This window comes from Panthera tigris, chromosome D2 (genome assembly GCF_018350195.1).
Source record: "Panthera tigris isolate Pti1 chromosome D2, P.tigris_Pti1_mat1.1, whole genome shotgun sequence".
Classification (NCBI taxonomy): Eukaryota; Metazoa; Chordata; class Mammalia; order Carnivora; family Felidae; genus Panthera; species Panthera tigris.
This window is the reverse complement of record NC_056670.1, coordinates 61,355,033-61,375,030: the sequence shown is the minus strand read 5'-3', so window position 1 is coordinate 61,375,030 and position 19,998 is coordinate 61,355,033. Positions and strand designations below refer to the sequence as shown.

Below are 19,998 nucleotides of genomic sequence, written 5' to 3'. Positions count from 1 at the left end.
TACAACCTTTGTAGTACTGCACAAGTGGAATGCTATAAACACATTATGGAATTTTTCAAAAATATGAGCATTTCATTTTTTTCTACACAAAAAATAGTTTTTTCTATTATAGAATGTTCAAAATTTTTAAACCATCCAGAAGAATATCCAGTTGCTAAAGTACTAAAGTACTAAAGGAAAGTGTTAAAAGTGCTAAAGTACTAAAGAAAAACTTCAGTATTTATCCAATAAACTTTTGATCAATCAAAAGTGTTATCCAAAGTCTACTTTAATAATGTACAATTGCTTGTGATATTCAGATTTACTCTTCCTCATTAAGATTCTTAAACATCCTTTTATTGAAACAAATCTTTTGAAATTATAAATCTTTCAACAAAAGATTCCTGCTTACATAATACTTGAGTATAATATAATTTTGGATATAGGTGGAGTTAAATATTTGTAAAAGGTATTTTAAAAAATAAAAAGCAAAACACTTTGGAAAATATTTTTTGGGGAAAGAGATGCAGTTTTCATAAGGTTCTTTAAAATAGAATGCTCAATACTATAAAAATACTCAGTGAGAACAAAAATTCATTATTTTCCTAAGAATTTTCTGTCACAATCCAACAAATGTAATCAACAATAACACACTTCACAGAAAATAATTCTTACCACTTACAAGAAAAGCAAAAGAACTATTTTCAAAACATGAATATAGTAACATTTGAAATAATCAGTTTTCTAACTTACACTAAGCTAGATGTTTAAATAAATTACTGGAATTTTCTATCACATTACTGATTCCTTTTCCAACTCTGGACACAAGGTAATAATTAAAAGACTCAGTGACAATTACCCTTGACTAATCAGCACCAACTTCTCTAGCAGCTGTGAATAGGGATGTGGAAGCTTACCTGTAGGAGCCAGAGAAGTGTGTTTTGAAAAAGCCCCAAGTATTTCTAATACTCAGCCAGGTTTGAAGACAACTATTCTAGACTGCCTTTAAAATCTTGGATTCTAGGGGTGCCTGGGTAGCTCAGTCAGGTGAGCATCCGACTTCAGCTCAGGTCAAGATCTCGCAGTATGTGAGTTCGAGCCCTCGCATCAGACTCTGTGCTAACAGCTCGGACCTGGAGCCTACTTCAGATTCTGTGTCTCCCTCTCTCTCTCTGCCCCTCCCCTACTTGTGCTCTCTCTGTCTCAAAAATAAATAAACGTTAAAAAAAAAAAAAAACTTAAAAAAATTAATCTTGGATTCTAGGGGTGCTTGGGTGGCTCAGCCAATTAAGCTTCCAACTTCGGCTTAAGTCATGATCTCCCGGTTCATGAGTTCGAGCCCCACATCAGGCTCTCTGCTGTCAGCATGGAGCCTGCTTCGGGTCCTCTGTCTCCCTCTCTCTCTGCCCCACCCCTGCTCATGTGCACTCTCTCAAAAATAAAATAAACATTTGGAAAAAAATTCTTGGATTCTAAATCTGAGAGGTCAAATTATAACACTAAAAAAGTATCCAGAAATAGGCCCACCTAAGAACTTTGTAAACCATCTACCAGCTTCATGATTCCAGGTTTTCACAACAAATTTTAACCAAAGGAAAATGGAAGACACCTATCACACTATAAGTCAGTGACAGGAAGCCTAAGATAGAAAATCCTTTCAGGCAAAAGGGAGGAAAAAAAGAGCATCTAGAACACTGAAGAAATAAAGGCCAGAAATACTGACAAAGCCAGAGAAAATCTAATAATCAAAGAACAAGTTCTAAAACATGCTAGTGGAATTTTTTTAAAGCATCAAATTTCAGTGTTAATAAAAGGATACAAAATCTAAAACTTTACCATCATTTCTTGCTCAAAGCGCCGGAAAATTTGTTCTCGTTGTTGTTGCAGTTTGCTATTGAGCTGCTGTTGGGCTCTTTGCTCTTCTTTTTGAAGGAATCTTAACTCCCGAAGTTCCTGACGTCTGATAAAATTTAGTATCAATAACAGGGAAAAACAGCAAAAAATTACACCTTTGAATACTTTTTTAAAAACTTAAAAAATACTATTTTCAAATGGAAAAGTAGTAAGAATAATCAGCCAAGACTTTACTCTTGCTTCTATTCTTACACTTTGCAAAAACTGAAAAGAAGTCACAAAAACGATTTTAATTATGTTCTCTACTCACCTAAGAAACCTCAACTCTTCAGTTTTGGAATCACTATCTGTAACTATCTTTGACGTGGTTACACTCACTTCTACGCCATCAACAACAAATTTGCGGGTCTTCTTCAATGTTTTCTTTTGTCTTCTTGTTTCCTGAGTGAGATTTTATTTTAGTTAGGCTTTATATGGAAAATACTGGAGACAGAAAATATTTTCTTCTTAAAAAAAAAAAAAAAAGAACAAAACACAGAACTGTACACATATAATTTTTATACCACATCATAATTAGGCACAAATCATAAAGAACAATTCATATAAATGACTAATTAGTATAACTTTTACATGTTCATCATTTTTCTTCTTATTTTGATCTTGTAACTTCTCAGATACCTCTGGCTTTTCAGTTTTAGAACCACTAACAAAACACTTAAAGGAATGCCTGGGGCTCATCCCTAAAAGAATCTAAATCAATAGGTCTGAGGGTGGCTGAGAATTTCCATTTTGAAAAGGCTCCCCAGGTAATTTTTAAACACTGCCTGGACTGGGAATCAAAATCCATTTTATCAGCAACAATATTATCAACAGCCCTCCTCCACCTCAGGAACAGAGATGAATGTGTGATTCTTGAGTTACTAGAAAGATAAAATGTCTACTGCCTGATAGCTATTGCCTACAATTCTTTATCAAGACCAAATTCCATTCCTCATCCAAATGCTTTTCAAATCCACATAGAAATAACAGAAGTATGACACTCCAAAAAACACAGTTTGGCAAACATGTAAGTATTGACAGCAGATAATTACTTGGTTTTGATATAGGAGAAGGGGTTTAAAAGCAGAGGGAGCAAAAGTGGAATGCGAAAATACTAAATTCAAAATGCATTAGATTTTAGTTTGTCTCTGGCACTTTCCAAGCATGGTTCTGCAACCTCTTATTATTCGACTCTCCAGGCTGCTAGTATCCTCACGCTTCTCTTCCTAAGCCCTGGACTATGATACCCTATCCAGGCTTCCCCTAAAATCTAAAGTGGGCATGCTCCCAAAATATTATCTACCACACTGAAAATCTAAACTTTCTATTTCTTCAGTTCTTACTAAAGTATCCACAATATCACCTTAATTCTCAAAAAAGTATTCGGATTTTTTTAAAAGGCTATTAAGTCAGTGAATAAATTTCAGATTAATGGAATTCCAGTCAGTGAAACAAAATAAACTGAAAACTGAAGACAATCTATGCAATATGTGTAGTAATTTGCTGCAATTATGCCCTGGAGTCCTGTTCCTAAGGTCAGTTTCCTAAGTTGTTCTACTCTTTTCTGCTGTCAACCCAGAGTCTCTAAGTAATACATGACTCACCTGTATCAGAAATCCATGGAATCTTATGTTACAAATACTGATTCTTGGGTTCCACCCTAGACCTCTACATAGCTCCCTCTAAAACTCTGTTTTTAAATAATTTATTCATGTTGAGGTATACTTGATATATAATAGTATGTTAGTTTCAAGTACAGAACATAATGATTCAATATTTGCATATATTGCTGAATGATCACCATAAGTCTAGTCAACATCCCTAATCATACATACCCCTGGTAACTCTTAAACACATTAAGATTTGAGAATGGCTCTAAAAGCTCCAAGTGTTTTTGCATTTTAGTTTTTGATTTTTTTGTTTTTTTGCTTTCCCACATCGGTTCTCATGGCAGCTGTGAGGACTATGACCAAGATGGCAAAATCCTATGGACCACTGGTAAATCGAGGGCTGTTTACATCCTAAAAGTGCTTAAAGAGATCATTCTTTCAATTTCTCAATTTTTTCATAGATTATGGATTCTTGCTAAAATATATTTAAATATGTGCAATAAAAAAATCCAACCACACCAAGTAACTTACACTGTTTACATCAAGTTGGCAAAAACAGGTAGATATTACCAAAAAATTTATGATTACATCCAGTATCTATCTCTCTCCTTGGCTTTTTAGTTGATTGCCTTCATAGGCCTTACAAATCTTATAGGGTCAGTACTACACTGATTTAGTGCTGTTTTATTTTCAAAACATACTTCACATAAACTGCAAATTGCCAAAATGACAAAGAAGGGCCCACGTACACTTACTTGTAAAGATATTGATCCGCTGTCTTTAGTTTTGCTTAGGAAGCTAGAGATGGATAAATTTAAGTCAATGCTGCTATTATCAGCAGTGGAACCAGTGCCTGAATCAGTATCATTTTCCTTTTGATTCTCAGATTCTGGAAGCAACATGGTTTCAGTTTTTGATAAAGCACCTATTTCCCCTTTATTTTCTGCATCTTCAGAGTTGATATTAATACTGGGTATTGGAACAGGCTGAGGTTCACTAGGCTGTGAAGAGGAAGTCACGGGAGGTTCTCTTTCAATTGGCACTTCACATGGAATTGCTTTTTGCTCTGTATCTATCTGAGCAGTAGCTTCATGAGCATCTGGAGTTTCATTTCCTAAAGCCTCTTGGTCAGTATAAATTACTGCATGTCTGACCTCTATTTCTTCAGTGCTACTGGACTCAGTAATTTCCTCACCTTCATTTGTGCCAGATTCCTCACTGGTTTTCACTATGTTCTCTAAACTGCTGAGTGACTGTTCTTCATCTTTATCTTCCAAAGACTTCTGATCTATCTCCTTAGTTTCCACTATGTCTTTAAAAGGAACTTCCTCAGAACCACCAGCCTCAGGACCCTCTGTGGGCTTACTTACTAATTTCTGGTCTACTTCAACCACTTCATTCCCATCATTACTCTGAGCATCCTCAGCATTGTTTTCAACTGCCTTCTGGGCAACATCTCCTGCCTCATTTGTTCCTATGACATCGCTTATATGGCTGATCACTTCTTCTGGAGTTTCATCATTCTTTCCCAATTTCTCTTGGGTGTCTTCCTTTGTAAGTGCAACTTCATTTTCAACTGCCTGAATGTCTGCCTCTTTTTCTCCAGTCTCTTGAGAAACTAAGTCCATTGTTTGAATAGCAGTATCTTTAATTTCTTCAGATTTTATAATCTTATTTTCAAATATCTGTTGCTTTTCTTGATCCCTTTCTTCCTCAGGTTTCAGACTCTGTTCAATATCTGTTTCTAAAGTTATTATATTATTCTCTTTTCCTTCATTGACTGAATTAATGTCCATTGTTTCTTGGTCTTCTGTATCAGGAAGACTTTCAAGCTTGGGTCTCTTCTCCTCTCTGCCATTTTCCTTGATTACTATTGTTCTATTATCAAGTTCAGCCATAGCTTCTAAGTGAGCATCATTAATATGTTCATTAATATCCTCTGCAGCTTTTTCAGGTTCATCTGTGGTAAGTTTTTCATTAAGAACTTTGCTGTTAAATTTATCTTCAGAAGTATTACGTTCTGTTTTTTCAGAGACAGATTCCAAAATACAAGCATTTTGTGAAAGTTTATCTTCTTCAGAGCTGGCAATACTAAGGTCAGAAGAGGCACGCTTACTTGCAGGTATTGGCTGAAAAAGATTTTGTACATTTTTAATGTTAAAACTAAGTTCAAGATAGTGACCAAAACTATATTTTGTATATAAATAAATATTGAAAACATACATACATGATTTAGTATCTCAATTAAAATTTGATGAAGTTATAAAAATAAAGAACTGACAAATCTTCACATAATAAATAGGACAAAAATGGTGAGCAAGGAGCAAACTTGTTAATCTTCGCCCCTAAAATTAACACTTTTGTACTGCTATCGATTACAATTAATCCTTACATACAGGTGCAATCACACCTCAAAACCCAACTCTCAATATTACGTAAATGACATTTCCCTTCTAAATACTGACCAAAGAATTTTCTGTTTCCTCATCATCATCTTCCTCTTTGCCATCTTCAACTTCTTCTGTTACTTCAGCCTTTGCCTCTGCAATCAGCTCTCGAATTGGTTTGTTGGAATCAACCGTAACAAAAGGATGCTGTTTGATCATTAAGAAGAACACACTTACTAACAGCTGAAATGCTGGCTTATAAAATTTCAAACACAAAAAATACACATTATTATGCCGTAAAAATATGAACACATGAGTAAGAAAAATATAAAAAACTTCAGATGATGTTACATCTGGGCAAGGAAGAAGAAGGGGATTGAGCAGGAATAGGGACTGCCTACAACTATACATCTTTTTTAAAGAATCTGAAGGAAATAGGTCAAAAATGGTACCACATATCTGGATAACAGGTACATGTACGTTTCTGCATGTTTGAAATTTTAAATTAAATTAAATTTAAATTAAATTTTAAAAGTTTCAAACTGGTACATTTTTAGTTCTTTAAAAGTAACAACAGTATGTTTAAATCCTGTATAATCCTTAATAAAATGTTTACAAAAAGCCTTAGAGTTTTGTTTAGAGTCTTGCAAATAACTGCTTTCTTGGACATGGTTCTAACACTCTTAAGAGTAAGAAAAAATTTTATTCACCTTTGTATACTCAGCAGCATTTAACAGTGTCTGTCACAGACTAAGACCTTCTAAAGTGAGGGTAATAAAATAATAAGAGAAAGTGTGTTCTAGGGATGTACTGTTGCACAGAAGAAGGCAATTTCTTCTGCTTTTTTCCCCTGAGATAAACAGATCAACTTAATACACTGTAATGCAGGAATTATACAGTAACTCAACCTAACAGTAATTGCCTCAAGATTTGTCATTTTGTTTGTGCACCTATATTATGTAACAAATTCCTATTTCAAATATCACAAATAGGTCCTGCTATAAAACAAAATTATCTAATCGCTTTAACACTTTTTTTTAAAAAAGTCAGCAATATTTACTGAACATTATCCTCACTGTAAGAAATATTAAAAAAGGGGCGCCTGGGTGGCGCAGTCGGTTAAGCGTCCGACTTCAACCAGGTCACGATCTCGCGGTCCGTGAGTTCGAGCCCCGCGTCAGGCTCTGGGCTGATGGCTCGGAGCCTGGAGCCTGTTTCCGATTCTGTGTCTCCCTCTCTCTCTGCCCCTCCCCCGTTCATGCTCTGTTTCTCTCTGTCCCAAAAATAAATAAAACATGTTAAAAAAAAAAAAAAAAAAAAAAAAAAGAAATATTAAAAAAATCAACAAGCTCATGACCTCTGCGCCCAAGGGGCTTGCTTTCTAGTAACTGGAGAGAAAAACTGCAAGTAACTAACAAAGTGGAATAACTAACAAAATAAAAAGAACACAACTGAATCAAAAAAGCACAAAAGGAATGACTTATAAGCTAAATGCCTTTTAGTAAAGGCAGCATATATGTTTATAAAGCAAATGGTTACTTGTATTCAAGTATGTTGTACACATTGTATGCGTACAACATATTTTACAATGTATTCTGAGTTTCCATAGGGAAACTCCAGTGAAAAGAGAATATATTGAATCTGAAATTGTACTCTTCTCAATGAGATATTAAAATAATTACAGTTTGCTGTTGTCATATTACTCTGATCTTACCTGCAGTAGCTGAGATGTATTCCACCTGGAATCCACATTCTTTTCCAAGCATTTCTTTAGAAAGTCCTTAAAATTTGAAGACCTTCAAAATGAAATTTTAACAATGACATTCTATTTTACTTTGTTATTAAAATCAAACAAAATTCTGATAAGTTATGCTTGTATTTTATGTATGTAATTGTATTAATTCAACATAAGTAGTTAATGAGAATACCAAGATTTCAAAATAATATTAAGATAAATACTAGAGTATCATCTGTAAATACAAAATTAAATATAAGTAGAGTCATAGTTTTAGCCACTGTGATATAGTCATATATGCCAAAAATCACAAACTCTTCTATTATATTAAATTCCACAAATATAAATCAACCACATATATGCCTCACTTTCTCACAGTAAATACTATACTACATACAGTTGTTTCGTGTAGAACTCAAATCACTGATTTCAAATTTATAAGAAGAGTTAGTTATACGAGTTTGTATGGTTCTTAACTCTTTTTTTTTTAAATGATTATTTATTTATTTTGAGAGAGAGAGTACATGCACATGAGTAGGGTAGGGGCAGAGGGAGAGGGAGAGAGAATTCCAAGCAGGCTCCATGCTTAGCAAGGCTCAATCCCATGATCGTGAGACCATGACCTGAGCTGAAATCAAGAGTTGGATGCTCAACCAACTGAGCCACCCAGGCACAACTATGGTCCTTAACTCTTAAAAAAAAAATACCAAAAATCAAGTTTTCTACTCATACAGTCTTTGTACCATGTAACTAAATCTACCCTTGAAAAGGTCGAAGAATAAAACATCAAGTTTTGCTTTGTATAAGGTTTTGTTTAGAATATTTTACCATTTTGATGGCTGTGCTAATGTAGGGGGCTCAGATTTTGCTATTTTTAGCAGCACTCGCATTGGATTTAATTCATGATGAGGTGGTTCTATCTCAGCCATTTCTATTAGAGTGATACCCAGGGACCAAACATCAGCTTTGTAGTCATAGGGTCTGTCCTTAGATGTTTCACACATGACTACTTCAGGAGCCATCCTGTACAGACAGAGAATTGAAAGTTAAGATGTTTAGCTTAAGAATATTGATTGCAAGCCACATAAAAGACAGTATAATCAATTATGTAGATAAGTTAATGAGTGATAATAGCTTCTAACATAACTAATACAGTAGTACATCCATAAAGATGAATACATACCAATATGGTGTGCCGATAAAGGAATCTCTTCTTTGAATTGTCCTTGTGTTTTTAGCTGATACTCCAAAATCCGCTTGAAATAAGCAATGATACAAAAGTATTAATGATAGTTTTTTAGCAAAGCTCACTGTATTTCACACAGGGAAAAGCATTTCAAGTCTTTAACAAGGCCACTCTTATTAAAGGGTAAACAAAACAGAAAGAGTAGTGACTTCTCTACCATCCTAATTTTGACAAACCCCCTCCAAAATAACTGTCAAATAAAATATCCCATCATTAATATACTACTACCTCCTTTATACATCTTCAGATCATGAATACTTCAGAACTGATAAAAAAAAAAGTAACTTTAAAATAAACCAGTCTACCCACTTCAAAACAACTAGTACTACATACTACAATTAACAGACATAAACATTTTTCCTACAGTGTGAAAAGCATAAATATTATAAGAGCATATTTAGAGAAAAGTATAGTCAAATTATTAGTCCTTGAAGAAAAAAATTCTTTGGCATCTAGGCAAAAAGAGCACATAACTTGAAAAAGACATAAAATCAGATTATCATCAGACTTTCCAACAACACTTAGAACAGAAAAATAAGAGTAAGATATTTCAGATTCAAGGAACAAAATGTAAGCCAAGGATTTTCTATCCAGCAAAACCGACCTTCAAAGTATAAATATGGGTGGAACCGTTATTATATAAGAACTTGGAGAGCCCTTCCAGAGTTATCTACCAGAGAATGAACTTCAAACAACCAACATGATCACAGAGAATACTAACATTAAGGACCAGTGATGAGCATTAAACGTATGAAAACAGGACTAAAATGAGTAATTATGGGATATTATAAATCTATCATCAATGTCCTTAAGAACCAGGACTCTGAGGATAGGAGATATACATGTAATACAGAAGTGGTTAGGTTAAAAAGAAAATAAAACACATCTTATCCTAAATTTGATCAGAAAATATGTAGAAACGCATATGACAGCCTAGCTTTGTCTTCTAGAAAGGCCCAGAATGATGACCAATCCATAAACTGTTAAGTACCTCTAACATTCAGAGGCAGTCTTTTTTTTCTTTTAATGTTTATTTTTGAGAGAGAAACAGAGTGTGAGCAGAAGAGGGAGGGAGGGAGGAAGGGGGAGAGAGAGGGAGAGAGATAGAGAGAGAGAGAGAGAGAGAGAGAGGGAGGGAGACACAGAACTGGAAGCAGGGTCCAGGCTCCGAGCTATCAGCAAAGAGCCTGATGCAGGGCTTGAACTCAGAGGCTGTGAGATCATGACCTGAGCCAAAGTCGGATGCTTAACTGACTGAGCCACCCAAGTACCCCAGATATAATCTTGAAATACCATATCCTACTAAAAAAAACCCAGGACTTCTTAAAGAAATGGCTAATTACAGGTTGGAGGCAAGAAATATAGAAGACAAGCCTGAAACATCTCAACCTAACAGGTTAGACTGTTACACGATATTGATAACGAAGCTATCAAAGGCTACTAAAGTCATATCAAAAAGATTAATATACCAACATGAAGAGGCTCCCATTGACCAAAGATGGTACAATGTTAAGCTTCAATAAGGATAAAAATTATAGATCTGGGGGCACCCAACTCTTGTTATCAGCTCAGGTAATGATCTCATGATGGCAAGATCGAGCCCCAAGTCAGGCTATGTGCTAAGCATGAAGCCTGCTTGGAATTTTCTCCCTCTCTCCCTCCCTCCCTCCCTCCCTTCCTTCCCAATTTACACCCACACATGTATGCTCTCTAATAAATAAACATTAAAAAAATTATAGATTTGAAATCTATAAATTAAATTCATGAATTAATATTTTTTAAAATACTGGTCACTAATTGAGGATGAGAGAGAACCAATTCATGGTCTTCCAAGTTACATAAATAAAAAGAAGGAATCAAGCATTTTTCCTGTCTTGTCCATATGAACTACACTCCTGAATAACCAAACAGTTGAAGGGAAGTGTCATTTCACATAATTATTCCTAATTTTATAATAAGGATAAATAAAAATAATGAAATAATTGGTGAATAACTCTATCAAAATTATTATCAAAAAATAAACGAAAACAGGGGCGCCTGGGTGGCTCAGTCGGTTAAGCGTCCGACTTCAGCTCAGGTCACGATCTCCCAGTCTGCGAGTTCGAGCCCTGCGTCGGGCTCTGGGCTAATGGCTCAGAGCCTGGAGCTTGCTTCCGATTCTGTCTCTCCCTCTCTCTCTGCCCCTCCCCGTTCATGCTGTGTCTCTCTCTGTCTCAAAAATAAATAAACGTTAAAAAAAAAAATTTTTTTTAAATAAAATAAACGAAAACAAAGTGACAATTCATTTTTCAACTCAAAGAACAGATCTAGGCATTATGCATCAAGAGCTGCAAATAAAATAAAATAAATAAAATAAAATAATAAAATAAAATAAAATAAAATAAAATAAAATAAAATAAAAGCAAAACATATGTGCCGCCCAATGAAAGGACACAAAACCACCTATATATAGTCTTGCCAAACAAACTTGAGACTGATGAGGCCTTATTTATCTGCAAATCTGAAGGAAATACACAGAGGAACTTACTACAAATGATCATGAATATGCAATTAGCAAAATGCAGGTTGAGGGAAACTCTACAGGTCCAACACTTAGGTCTCATAGATCAGTGTTTCTCAACCTTTTTTTCATCATCATGCTCCTAAGGAGCCTTTTTAGACATTTTTTTCCTAATCCTCTTATCCCCCACGGAATTTTAACACCACAGATATACTGTTTGTGTAGCGTGGGCCTTTGCAGAGTTACTAAGCACTGTAATATCTAAGATCTTTTTTGCCCCCAAAGAACCAATTTTGGCACTCATGGGAATGCACACCATAAATAAAATGTACAGGAAAGAAAGAGATGGCCGGTAGGGGAGACCTATAAATTAAGAGACTTAAAAAGAAAATCAGATTTCAAATATGAGCACGTCTAAACTTGAGAGATGAGCACTAGGTGATAGAGCCATAGAGAAAGGCAAGGAAGTAATTACTATAGAAGTCAGGATAAAGGTTACCTGTGGAGAAGACAGGGACAGTGACTCAGATGGGACACATGGAAGAGCTGCTGGGGTGCCTGACAAAGTTTTATTTCTTGACCTAGGTGGTGGTTACAAAGCTATCATCTACAATGCTACAGAATCACTAAGCTACACAATTTCTTGTGGTTTTCTGTATCTTTATTTCATAATAAAAAGATTAAAATTTAGTATATCAAATTATACCTGTTTGATGTCATGAAAAAAGTGAAGTGAAATGACTATGATCACTGGTATCAAGATGGCTTTTAAATATATTCTGTCCTTTCCATGTCCTTCCAAATTACACAAATTTAGACTTCATCACTAGATTTTTACTTATCTTTTTTAAGTTTTTTAATTTATTTTTAAAGAGAGCAAACAAGTGAGCATGAGCAAGGGAGGGGCAAAAAGAGAGGGAGGACAGAACGGAGAGAGAGAATTCCAAGCAGGCTCTGCACTGTCAGCACACAGCCAGACATGGGGGTTGAACTCACAAACTATGAAATCATAACCTGAGCTGAGATCCAGAGTCAGATGCTCAACCAACTGAGCCACCCAGGCGCCCCTTCAGCACTAGATATATATATTTTTTAATTTGTATCTACAAGGTGCCTGAGTGGCTCAGTTGGTTAAGTACCCGACTTCGGCTCAGGTCATGATCTCATGGTTTGTGAGTTCGAGCCCTGTGTTGGGCTCTGTACTGACAGCTCAGAGCCTGGAGACTGCTTTGTGCTCTGTATCTCCCTCTCTCACTGCCCCTCGCCTGCTGTGCTCTGTCTCTCTCCCTCTCAAAATAATAAACATTAAAAAAATTTTAAAAAGTCATATCTTGGGGGCACTTAAAGAGGGCTGTATCTTCCATTTGTATGTGTGTACATACGAAATTAATCCGTTTTCCATCTAAAATCTACATCTATTTCTTCTTATGAAGTTATTTCCTCAGTGTAAAAAACAAAATTAAAAATTCTAGTCCTCAATACTTATTTTAGGCATCCATTTCAGATCTACTTTGTTAGCTTAGCTAAGATTCCATATTTATAAAATAGAGTATAAAACTAAACATGGGAAAAGAAACCCACTAGAGTTTTGGAAATGAAGATAAAACTAAGTTAGCAGTCTGACATATCTGCTCATATTCTAAATGTATTACATTTATAAGTATTAACTCTACATACAAAAATTTACGGTAAAAAATAATTAACCAGTCTTTTTTTTTTTTAAATTAATTTATTTTTTGAGAGAGAGACAAAGAGCGAGATTGAGTGGGGGAGAGGCAGAGAAAGAGAGAGAGAGAGAATCCCAAGCAGGCTCCACACTGTCAGCCTGGAGCCTGACGCAGGGCTAGATCCTACGAAAGGTAAGGTCAAGACCTGAGCCAAAATCAAGAGCTGGATGCTTAACCAACTGAGCCACCCAGGCACCCCAACCAGTCTTTTTAAAGCTTGTCTTTTTGAAAATGAAATCCATCCTTTCTTTTTGAAGCATCTTTACATTAGTTGTCTATACTATGGGAGTTAATGAATAATTATTTATCCACTATTTATTTATATTTAAATATTTAAAAAATTAACATGGAGTAACTCTCCATGTTTTACATATTTAAGCCATAACTGAACAGTATTAAGTCACATACATATAGAGCAAAGTCTCAGCACAAATTCAAATGTTTTATTTAAGGGAAGAAACTTACCCAACTTAATATCTCCGTCTAAGGTAAAAAGAATGTTGCCAGCCTTCAGATCTCTGTGGATGATTTTATTATCATGTAAGTAGTTCAAAGCCTCTAGAGTCTGTTTACAAACTACTTGTATTTGGGACTCAGTTAATGGTCTCTCAAGTTCTGTAAGGAAAGGGTAAACAAATCTGCATTGTTATCTAGTGAAAACACATCGGCAATATATATATCTTTACCATCACTGTCAAAGATTGCACATAGTGAATTTATTTTTTTTACAATGAATTCATTTTAGAAGAACTAAATACCTGCAAAGATTACTTTTCCTCATATATTTAACATTTCATTTTAGAAATTTTGTAACGATTATTTAAAAGTATAAAATGTAATTAAGCTGATTTCTTAATTTATTGAACTTCACTCAATAAGATACATATGTATAAATGTTTTAAATCCTTTAAGAATAACTTAAAATATAAAATAAACAAAATAAAGAATAAAAAGATGTTTACCAAGCATCACAGCGTCCACTGCTCCACCTGCACAAAATTCAATGAGGATCTGCAGGCAAACAAAGAAAGCACGTGTCTAACAGGACAGTGAGTAGTTTTTCTTCAATTTAGCAAAAAGATAAATAACTAGGTTATGGAAACAATATTACACTGACCATAAAGGGTTTTTTTTTGTTTAAAGAGTTAAGAGTCTTAATGATATACATTTTGAGAAAGCACAAAGAGAACACATTGTAGGCACATGTGCATTTTTAAATCACCATTTTTAGTGTCCCTGCTTCTCTAAAATTACTAGGTACACAATTTTTATTCAGGACAGTATTATATATCCATCTCATTACCACCGACAGATTTCATTATACTCATTTTTAATGTAACTGTGATTTAAGTGATCAAATCTATTTTTTAACTTTACTAATAGGAATAAATCCTAAAAATACTTAAGAGACTTCTTTTAGTTAAAATACACACAGACACACGTACATACACACACACACACACACACAGACATACACAAAGCTTCAGATCATAGTTCAATGATTACATCCTGAGGGAGGCCTTCCCAGATCTCCCTGGTATATACCACCATGTACATTTCTCTCTTATCCCATCACAGTTGTAATTTTATATATATCATAATTCATTGAATTATTAATTATAGATAATTAATATCAATCTCTCCCACTAGACTATATCTCACAGTTGTCCAACTTTTTATTTTGCAACAATCTCAAGTAAAGATCTTATCTGGTTATTATCTAGGAATTCATTTTCATTAGAATCTCCGGGAACATTCTGCTAGAGCCCTGAACAACTATATTAGAGGACACCACATTGATGATAATTATAAGATAGTTTTTTTAATTACTTAGCTTGTCAAACTGTGTAGCTTCCTGCTTTTTCCCCTTTGTATAATAATACTCTTATTTTTTTACAGGTGTTTGCCAGTTACAGATGGTTTTCAAATTCATTATATCATTTGAAAAATAGGGCATTACTCATCTTATAGATGAGTAAATACACTCAAAGGTTAACTGACTTATTCAACATAGCAACACCAGGATCAAAAAATATAGGGCTTTTGATTTCCAATCAGATATTACTTCTACTACATACTCCTAGCATTTCTCTCATAACACTTTCCTTCAAGGAGAAAAGAAACTCCATTTCAGAAAGCCATCTTGATTAAATGAGTGTCAGTTTGGAGCAAATGGTTGACCAGCTATTATAATAAATATTTTATTTCTATATGCACTTGTGCCTAATGTTTTCTAAAAATGAACAAAATTTATATATTCAGCCTTAGCTACTACTATTCAAAGGTGAGTCTGGTGAATAGAAAATAAATATTTAATATTTCTAATAAGTATTCTGTAATTTATTACATGATTTACAAAAAGTTTAGGATAAGAAATTTAAAACAATTTCTAAGAAAACAAATTTCCAAAAAATTTAAATGCCTAAATTTATTTATTTATTTTTTAACGTCTTATTTATTTTTGAGACAGAGAGAGACAGAGCATGAACGGGGCAGGAGCAGAGAGAAAGGGAGACACAGAATCGGAAGCAGGCTCCAGGCTCTGAGCCATCAGCCCAGAGCCCGACGCGGGGCTCGAACTCACAGACTGCGAGATCGCGACCTGAGCGGAAGTCGGACGCTTAACCGACTGAGCCACCCAGGTGCCCCTAAATGCCTAAATTTAAATTACAAACAAGAGAACTCATTTAATTTCATAATTTAGAAAATTTAATATTCTTAACCAAGTTTCTCCGTTTGGGTCCAATGTCAAACAATCATGAAATACTGTACAATCTGAAATATTCATTTGAGGGGCGCCTGGGTGGTTCAGCTGGTTAAGCGTCCAACTTCGGCTCAGGTCATGATCTCACAGTTCGTGGGTTCCAGCCCCACGTCAGGCTCTGTGCTGATAGCTCAGAGCCTGGAGCCTGCTTAGGATTCTGTGTCTCCCTTTCTCCTGCCCCTCCCCTGATCGTGCTCTGTCTCTCTGTCTCTCTCAGAAATAAACAAACATTTGAAATATTCATCTGAACATCTGCTGAAGCTAGGATAATTATGTTGTTAATGACCCTCTCATCAGATCAACTCCCATTCAAGTAACATAAGTAATAAAACAGAAGAGATAATACATAAAATAGACTACCACAACTTAGAAATCTCTTTCAGACAATTAACTCATTTTGGCTCTTATAATAATATCAATAGAAAATAGTTACCCAAAGATTGTTCTCATAATAGAAGGCATCTAGAAGTTTGACTATATTTGGATGATCACAAGATGCTAATATATCAATCTCAACCATGTAATCTTCAAGTTCTTCTTCAGATTTCGTGTCAATCACCTTTGCAGCAGCTAAAACATTGGTCTCTTTATTCTGAGCCTAAAAATGAAAGCATCACAAGTGTCACACTTACAATGTACACTTGACTTTTTAAATTTTATTTTCTTTTTAAAATAAACTTTATCTTTTTAGAGTAGTTTCGGGTTCACAGCAAAGTTGGAGTGTTCTCATGTAGTCCCAGCCCCTACAAATGCACAGCCTCTCCCATTATCAACATCCTGCCCCACAGTAGTACATTTGTTACAACTGATGAACCTTCATTGACACATCATCCCCAAAGACCACGTTTACATTAGGATTCACTCTTAGTGTGTACTCTATGGGTTTTGACAAATGTATGATATGTATCTACCATTATATCATACAGAATGGTTTCACTGCTCTAACCTCTATGCTCAGGTTATTCATCCCTCCCTTTTTCCTAACCACTATCAACCAGTGATCATTTCACTGCACCCACAGTTTAGCTTTTCTAGAATTATCACATAACTGGAATCATACAGTATGTAGCCTTTTCAGATTGGCTTCCTTCACTTAGTAACATGCATTTAAATTTCCTTCATGTCTTATCATGGTTTAATAGTTCATTTCTTTTTAGGACTAAATAGTCCATTACATATAGATGTGCCAGTTTGTTTATCCATTCATCCACTGAAAGCATCTTGGATATTTCCAAGTGTTAGCAATTATGAATAAAGCTGCTATAAACATCCATGTGCAGGTTTTTGTGTGGACCTAAGTTTTCAACTTCTTTGGGTAAACACCAAGGAACACAATTTCTAGATCATATGGTAAGACTCTGTTTAGTTTTATAAGAAATTGCCAAACTGTACCATTTTGCATTCCCACCAGCAATGAACAAGAGTTCCTGTTGCTCCACACATGCTCGCCTGCACTTGGTGTTGTCAGTATGAATTTTTTGTCATTCTAAAGGTATGCAGTGGTTTCTCCTTTTTTAATTTGCAATTTCCTAATATATAATAATATAAGCATCCTTTCATATGCTTACTGGCCACCTTCTCTAGTGAGGTGTCTGTCCAGATACTTGGCTCATTTTTAAAAAATATTTTTTTTAATATTTATTTTTGAGAGAGAGAGAGAGAGCGAGCGAGCAAGGAGGGACAGAGAGACAGGAAGACACAGAATCTGAAGCAGGCTCCAGGTGTTAGCTGTCAGCACGTAGCATGATGCGGGGCTCAAACTCATGAACTATGAGATCATGACCTGAGCCAAAGTCGGACACTTAACCGACTGAGCCACCCAGGGACCCCATATTTGGCTCAGTTTTTAATGAAATTGTTGGTTTTCTAATTGCTCAGTTTTAAGAGTTATTTATATATTTTGAGTAATAATCCTTTATCAGATATGTTTTTGCAAATATTTTCTCCCAGTCAGTGGCTTGTCTTCTCATTCTCTTGACATGCTTATTTTTAAAAGATAGCCTCAACATGTATATTAACTCACATATGCTATGCACTGTGCTAAGTGTTTTGTATACACATAGAATAGTGTTTTACACTGCAGGCTCTACTGGTCAGACAAAGTTCAAATTCTGATTCTGCCACTTACTATGTTGCCTGAGGCAACTTAAAAAATCTCTCTGTTTTAGTTTCCTTATCAGTAAAACATATTAACATCGCACAAGTTTGTGAAAATTAAGATAAGTATTAGCCAAGTGAAAAAATACATATAAACATTTAATAAAATGCCTGCCACAGATAGTAAGAATTCAATAATGTTAGCTATAATTATTCCTATTATTTAATCCTCACACCAACTATGTGGTATGTTATTATCCTTAGAGGGGGACATACAAACTTGGAGAAATCAAAAAGCTTCCCCAAGGTCATGCAGTAAGAGGCAAAATCAGGATTCAAATCTAGGTCTGTTTCCAAAGCCCTTTCTTTATCTGAATCATTCTATTACCCTTTCCAGTTTTCCTATCTTTCCATCAGTTTATTTTTCTTTATACTTAGTACGTTAACTTTTCCATTTTTTCTTTCTTTCTTTCTTTCTTTCCATTTTCTATATTTTTCTTTGTACTTAGTACTTTAACTCTTCCATTTTCTTTCTTTGGTTGAGTAACTTTTCACTTCCATTTATTATAAATGAAAGGTTTCCAAGTATGCTACAGGAGCCAAGATCATTTGTTTAAAAATTAGGAATCAGATCTTAAAATACTAAGTAGGTTTTTAAAAGACATTTCAATATTATATATTATCACTGCTTCAGCAAAACTGCATCTATTACCCTTTAAAAAAATACCAAACTTTTAAAAGCTACTAATAAAAATTTCAATATATAATGTCCAAATCCTACTTTTAAGAATTTATCATAAGGAGATAATTTTATAAAATAAAAAATATGCATACACAAAAATATTCATCAACACACTATTTAAAGAAAACTGAATGACCATAAATGTCCATTAACAGGAACCTGCTTAAATAATTCAGCACAGTTCTACAATGGAAAATTATGCAGCCATTAAAATCAATAACTAATCAATCAATATTTCAGATGTAACAATAGCTGTAATATAACACTGAATGGAACAAAGGCAACTTGCTAAACATGAGAGGTAAGCAATTTTACAGAAAGTATACATCCACTTTCACATACAAATAGCTGCATAAGAAGTATCTGGAGAGACATCATCAGTGAGAATGGTGGAGTTTCAAGTATTTTTTACTTTTTTTGTATTTTTCATACTGTTTGAATTTTTTAAATGAATGGATTATTTTTACAGATGCAATAAAGTACCAAAAATTGTATCAGTATATGGGAGATTTCTTAGGGATCTATTATCTAACCTTGGAAATGATGATGAAAAGATAAAGCAGGTATCAGCCTGTATATGGTAATTTTCCTAAGTAGATTGTTGCTATGTTTTACTTAAGAAAAAACAAAAGTAAAAAGTAATACTAATTACTACTTAAGTAATTAAATAACCCTAAGGCTCAGGGTTCAGAAAATATGTTTTGGATAAAAAAAGAACTTTATACTGGTCATCACTACCACTCTAGAAGAAAAGTCTGATCTACCACATTTTGTCAAATCTAGGATGCCTTTTAAGATGCACCACTATCTTATGTTCCACTAAGGAAGAAAATCTGCCAATTAAACTATGACAAGATTTTATCATTTTGAATTCTTATACCTTTTTAAAGAGCTCTTTTGGACACATTCAAAGATGGTTAATATGTATCCATTCTCCTTGTGCATACTTAAGAAATTAAACGCCTTTTGGTATTTAAGTTGAACACTTCTGAAACACTTTGTCACTCAGTTATCTAATGTCTGTGTTTTTCCACAGGACATCATTCTCTGGCCATTAAAAGCTTTGGTGATGCAGCATTTCTTAAAAGAGTGCTCCCCTACTACTGTCACCAAAATTTTCTTTGAAACCATAGACTCCCGTTTTCCAATTATAATACTGATACTGTCTTGATCTTAACACAGGTGCTACAAGATTTTTAGATAACAATCAGTCCTCACATTCTTTCTTCCAAAGGCCCTTAAATAGTTTACTGATTGAAACATCAAGGGGCTGCAACTACATGACACTAGGGATACAACTAAGTTCACAATGCACAGG

At 34.6% G+C, this 19,998-nt stretch overlaps 1 protein-coding gene across 3 annotated transcripts in view; it reads right to left on the bottom strand.

Annotated features, from left to right (window-relative positions):
* Positions 1 to 19,998, bottom strand: part of SLK (STE20 like kinase) — a 56,197-nt gene that overhangs the window by 20,487 nt on the left and 15,712 nt on the right. For all 3 annotated transcript variants that reach the window (XM_015536730.2, XM_007080304.3, XM_042959937.1), the window contains 10 exons: positions 16,275 to 16,439; positions 14,040 to 14,088; positions 13,543 to 13,692; positions 8,788 to 8,860; positions 8,433 to 8,627; positions 7,584 to 7,665; positions 5,948 to 6,076; positions 4,238 to 5,611; positions 2,144 to 2,274; positions 1,816 to 1,939 (listed from right to left, as the gene is read on the bottom strand). In XM_015536730.2, coding sequence (XP_015392216.1) covers positions 1,816 to 1,939; positions 2,144 to 2,274; positions 4,238 to 5,611; positions 5,948 to 6,076; positions 7,584 to 7,665; positions 8,433 to 8,627; positions 8,788 to 8,860; positions 13,543 to 13,692; positions 14,040 to 14,088; positions 16,275 to 16,439 — 2,472 coding nt within the window. The remainder of the gene's footprint in view (positions 1 to 1,815; positions 1,940 to 2,143; positions 2,275 to 4,237; positions 5,612 to 5,947; positions 6,077 to 7,583; positions 7,666 to 8,432; positions 8,628 to 8,787; positions 8,861 to 13,542; positions 13,693 to 14,039; positions 14,089 to 16,274; positions 16,440 to 19,998) is intronic.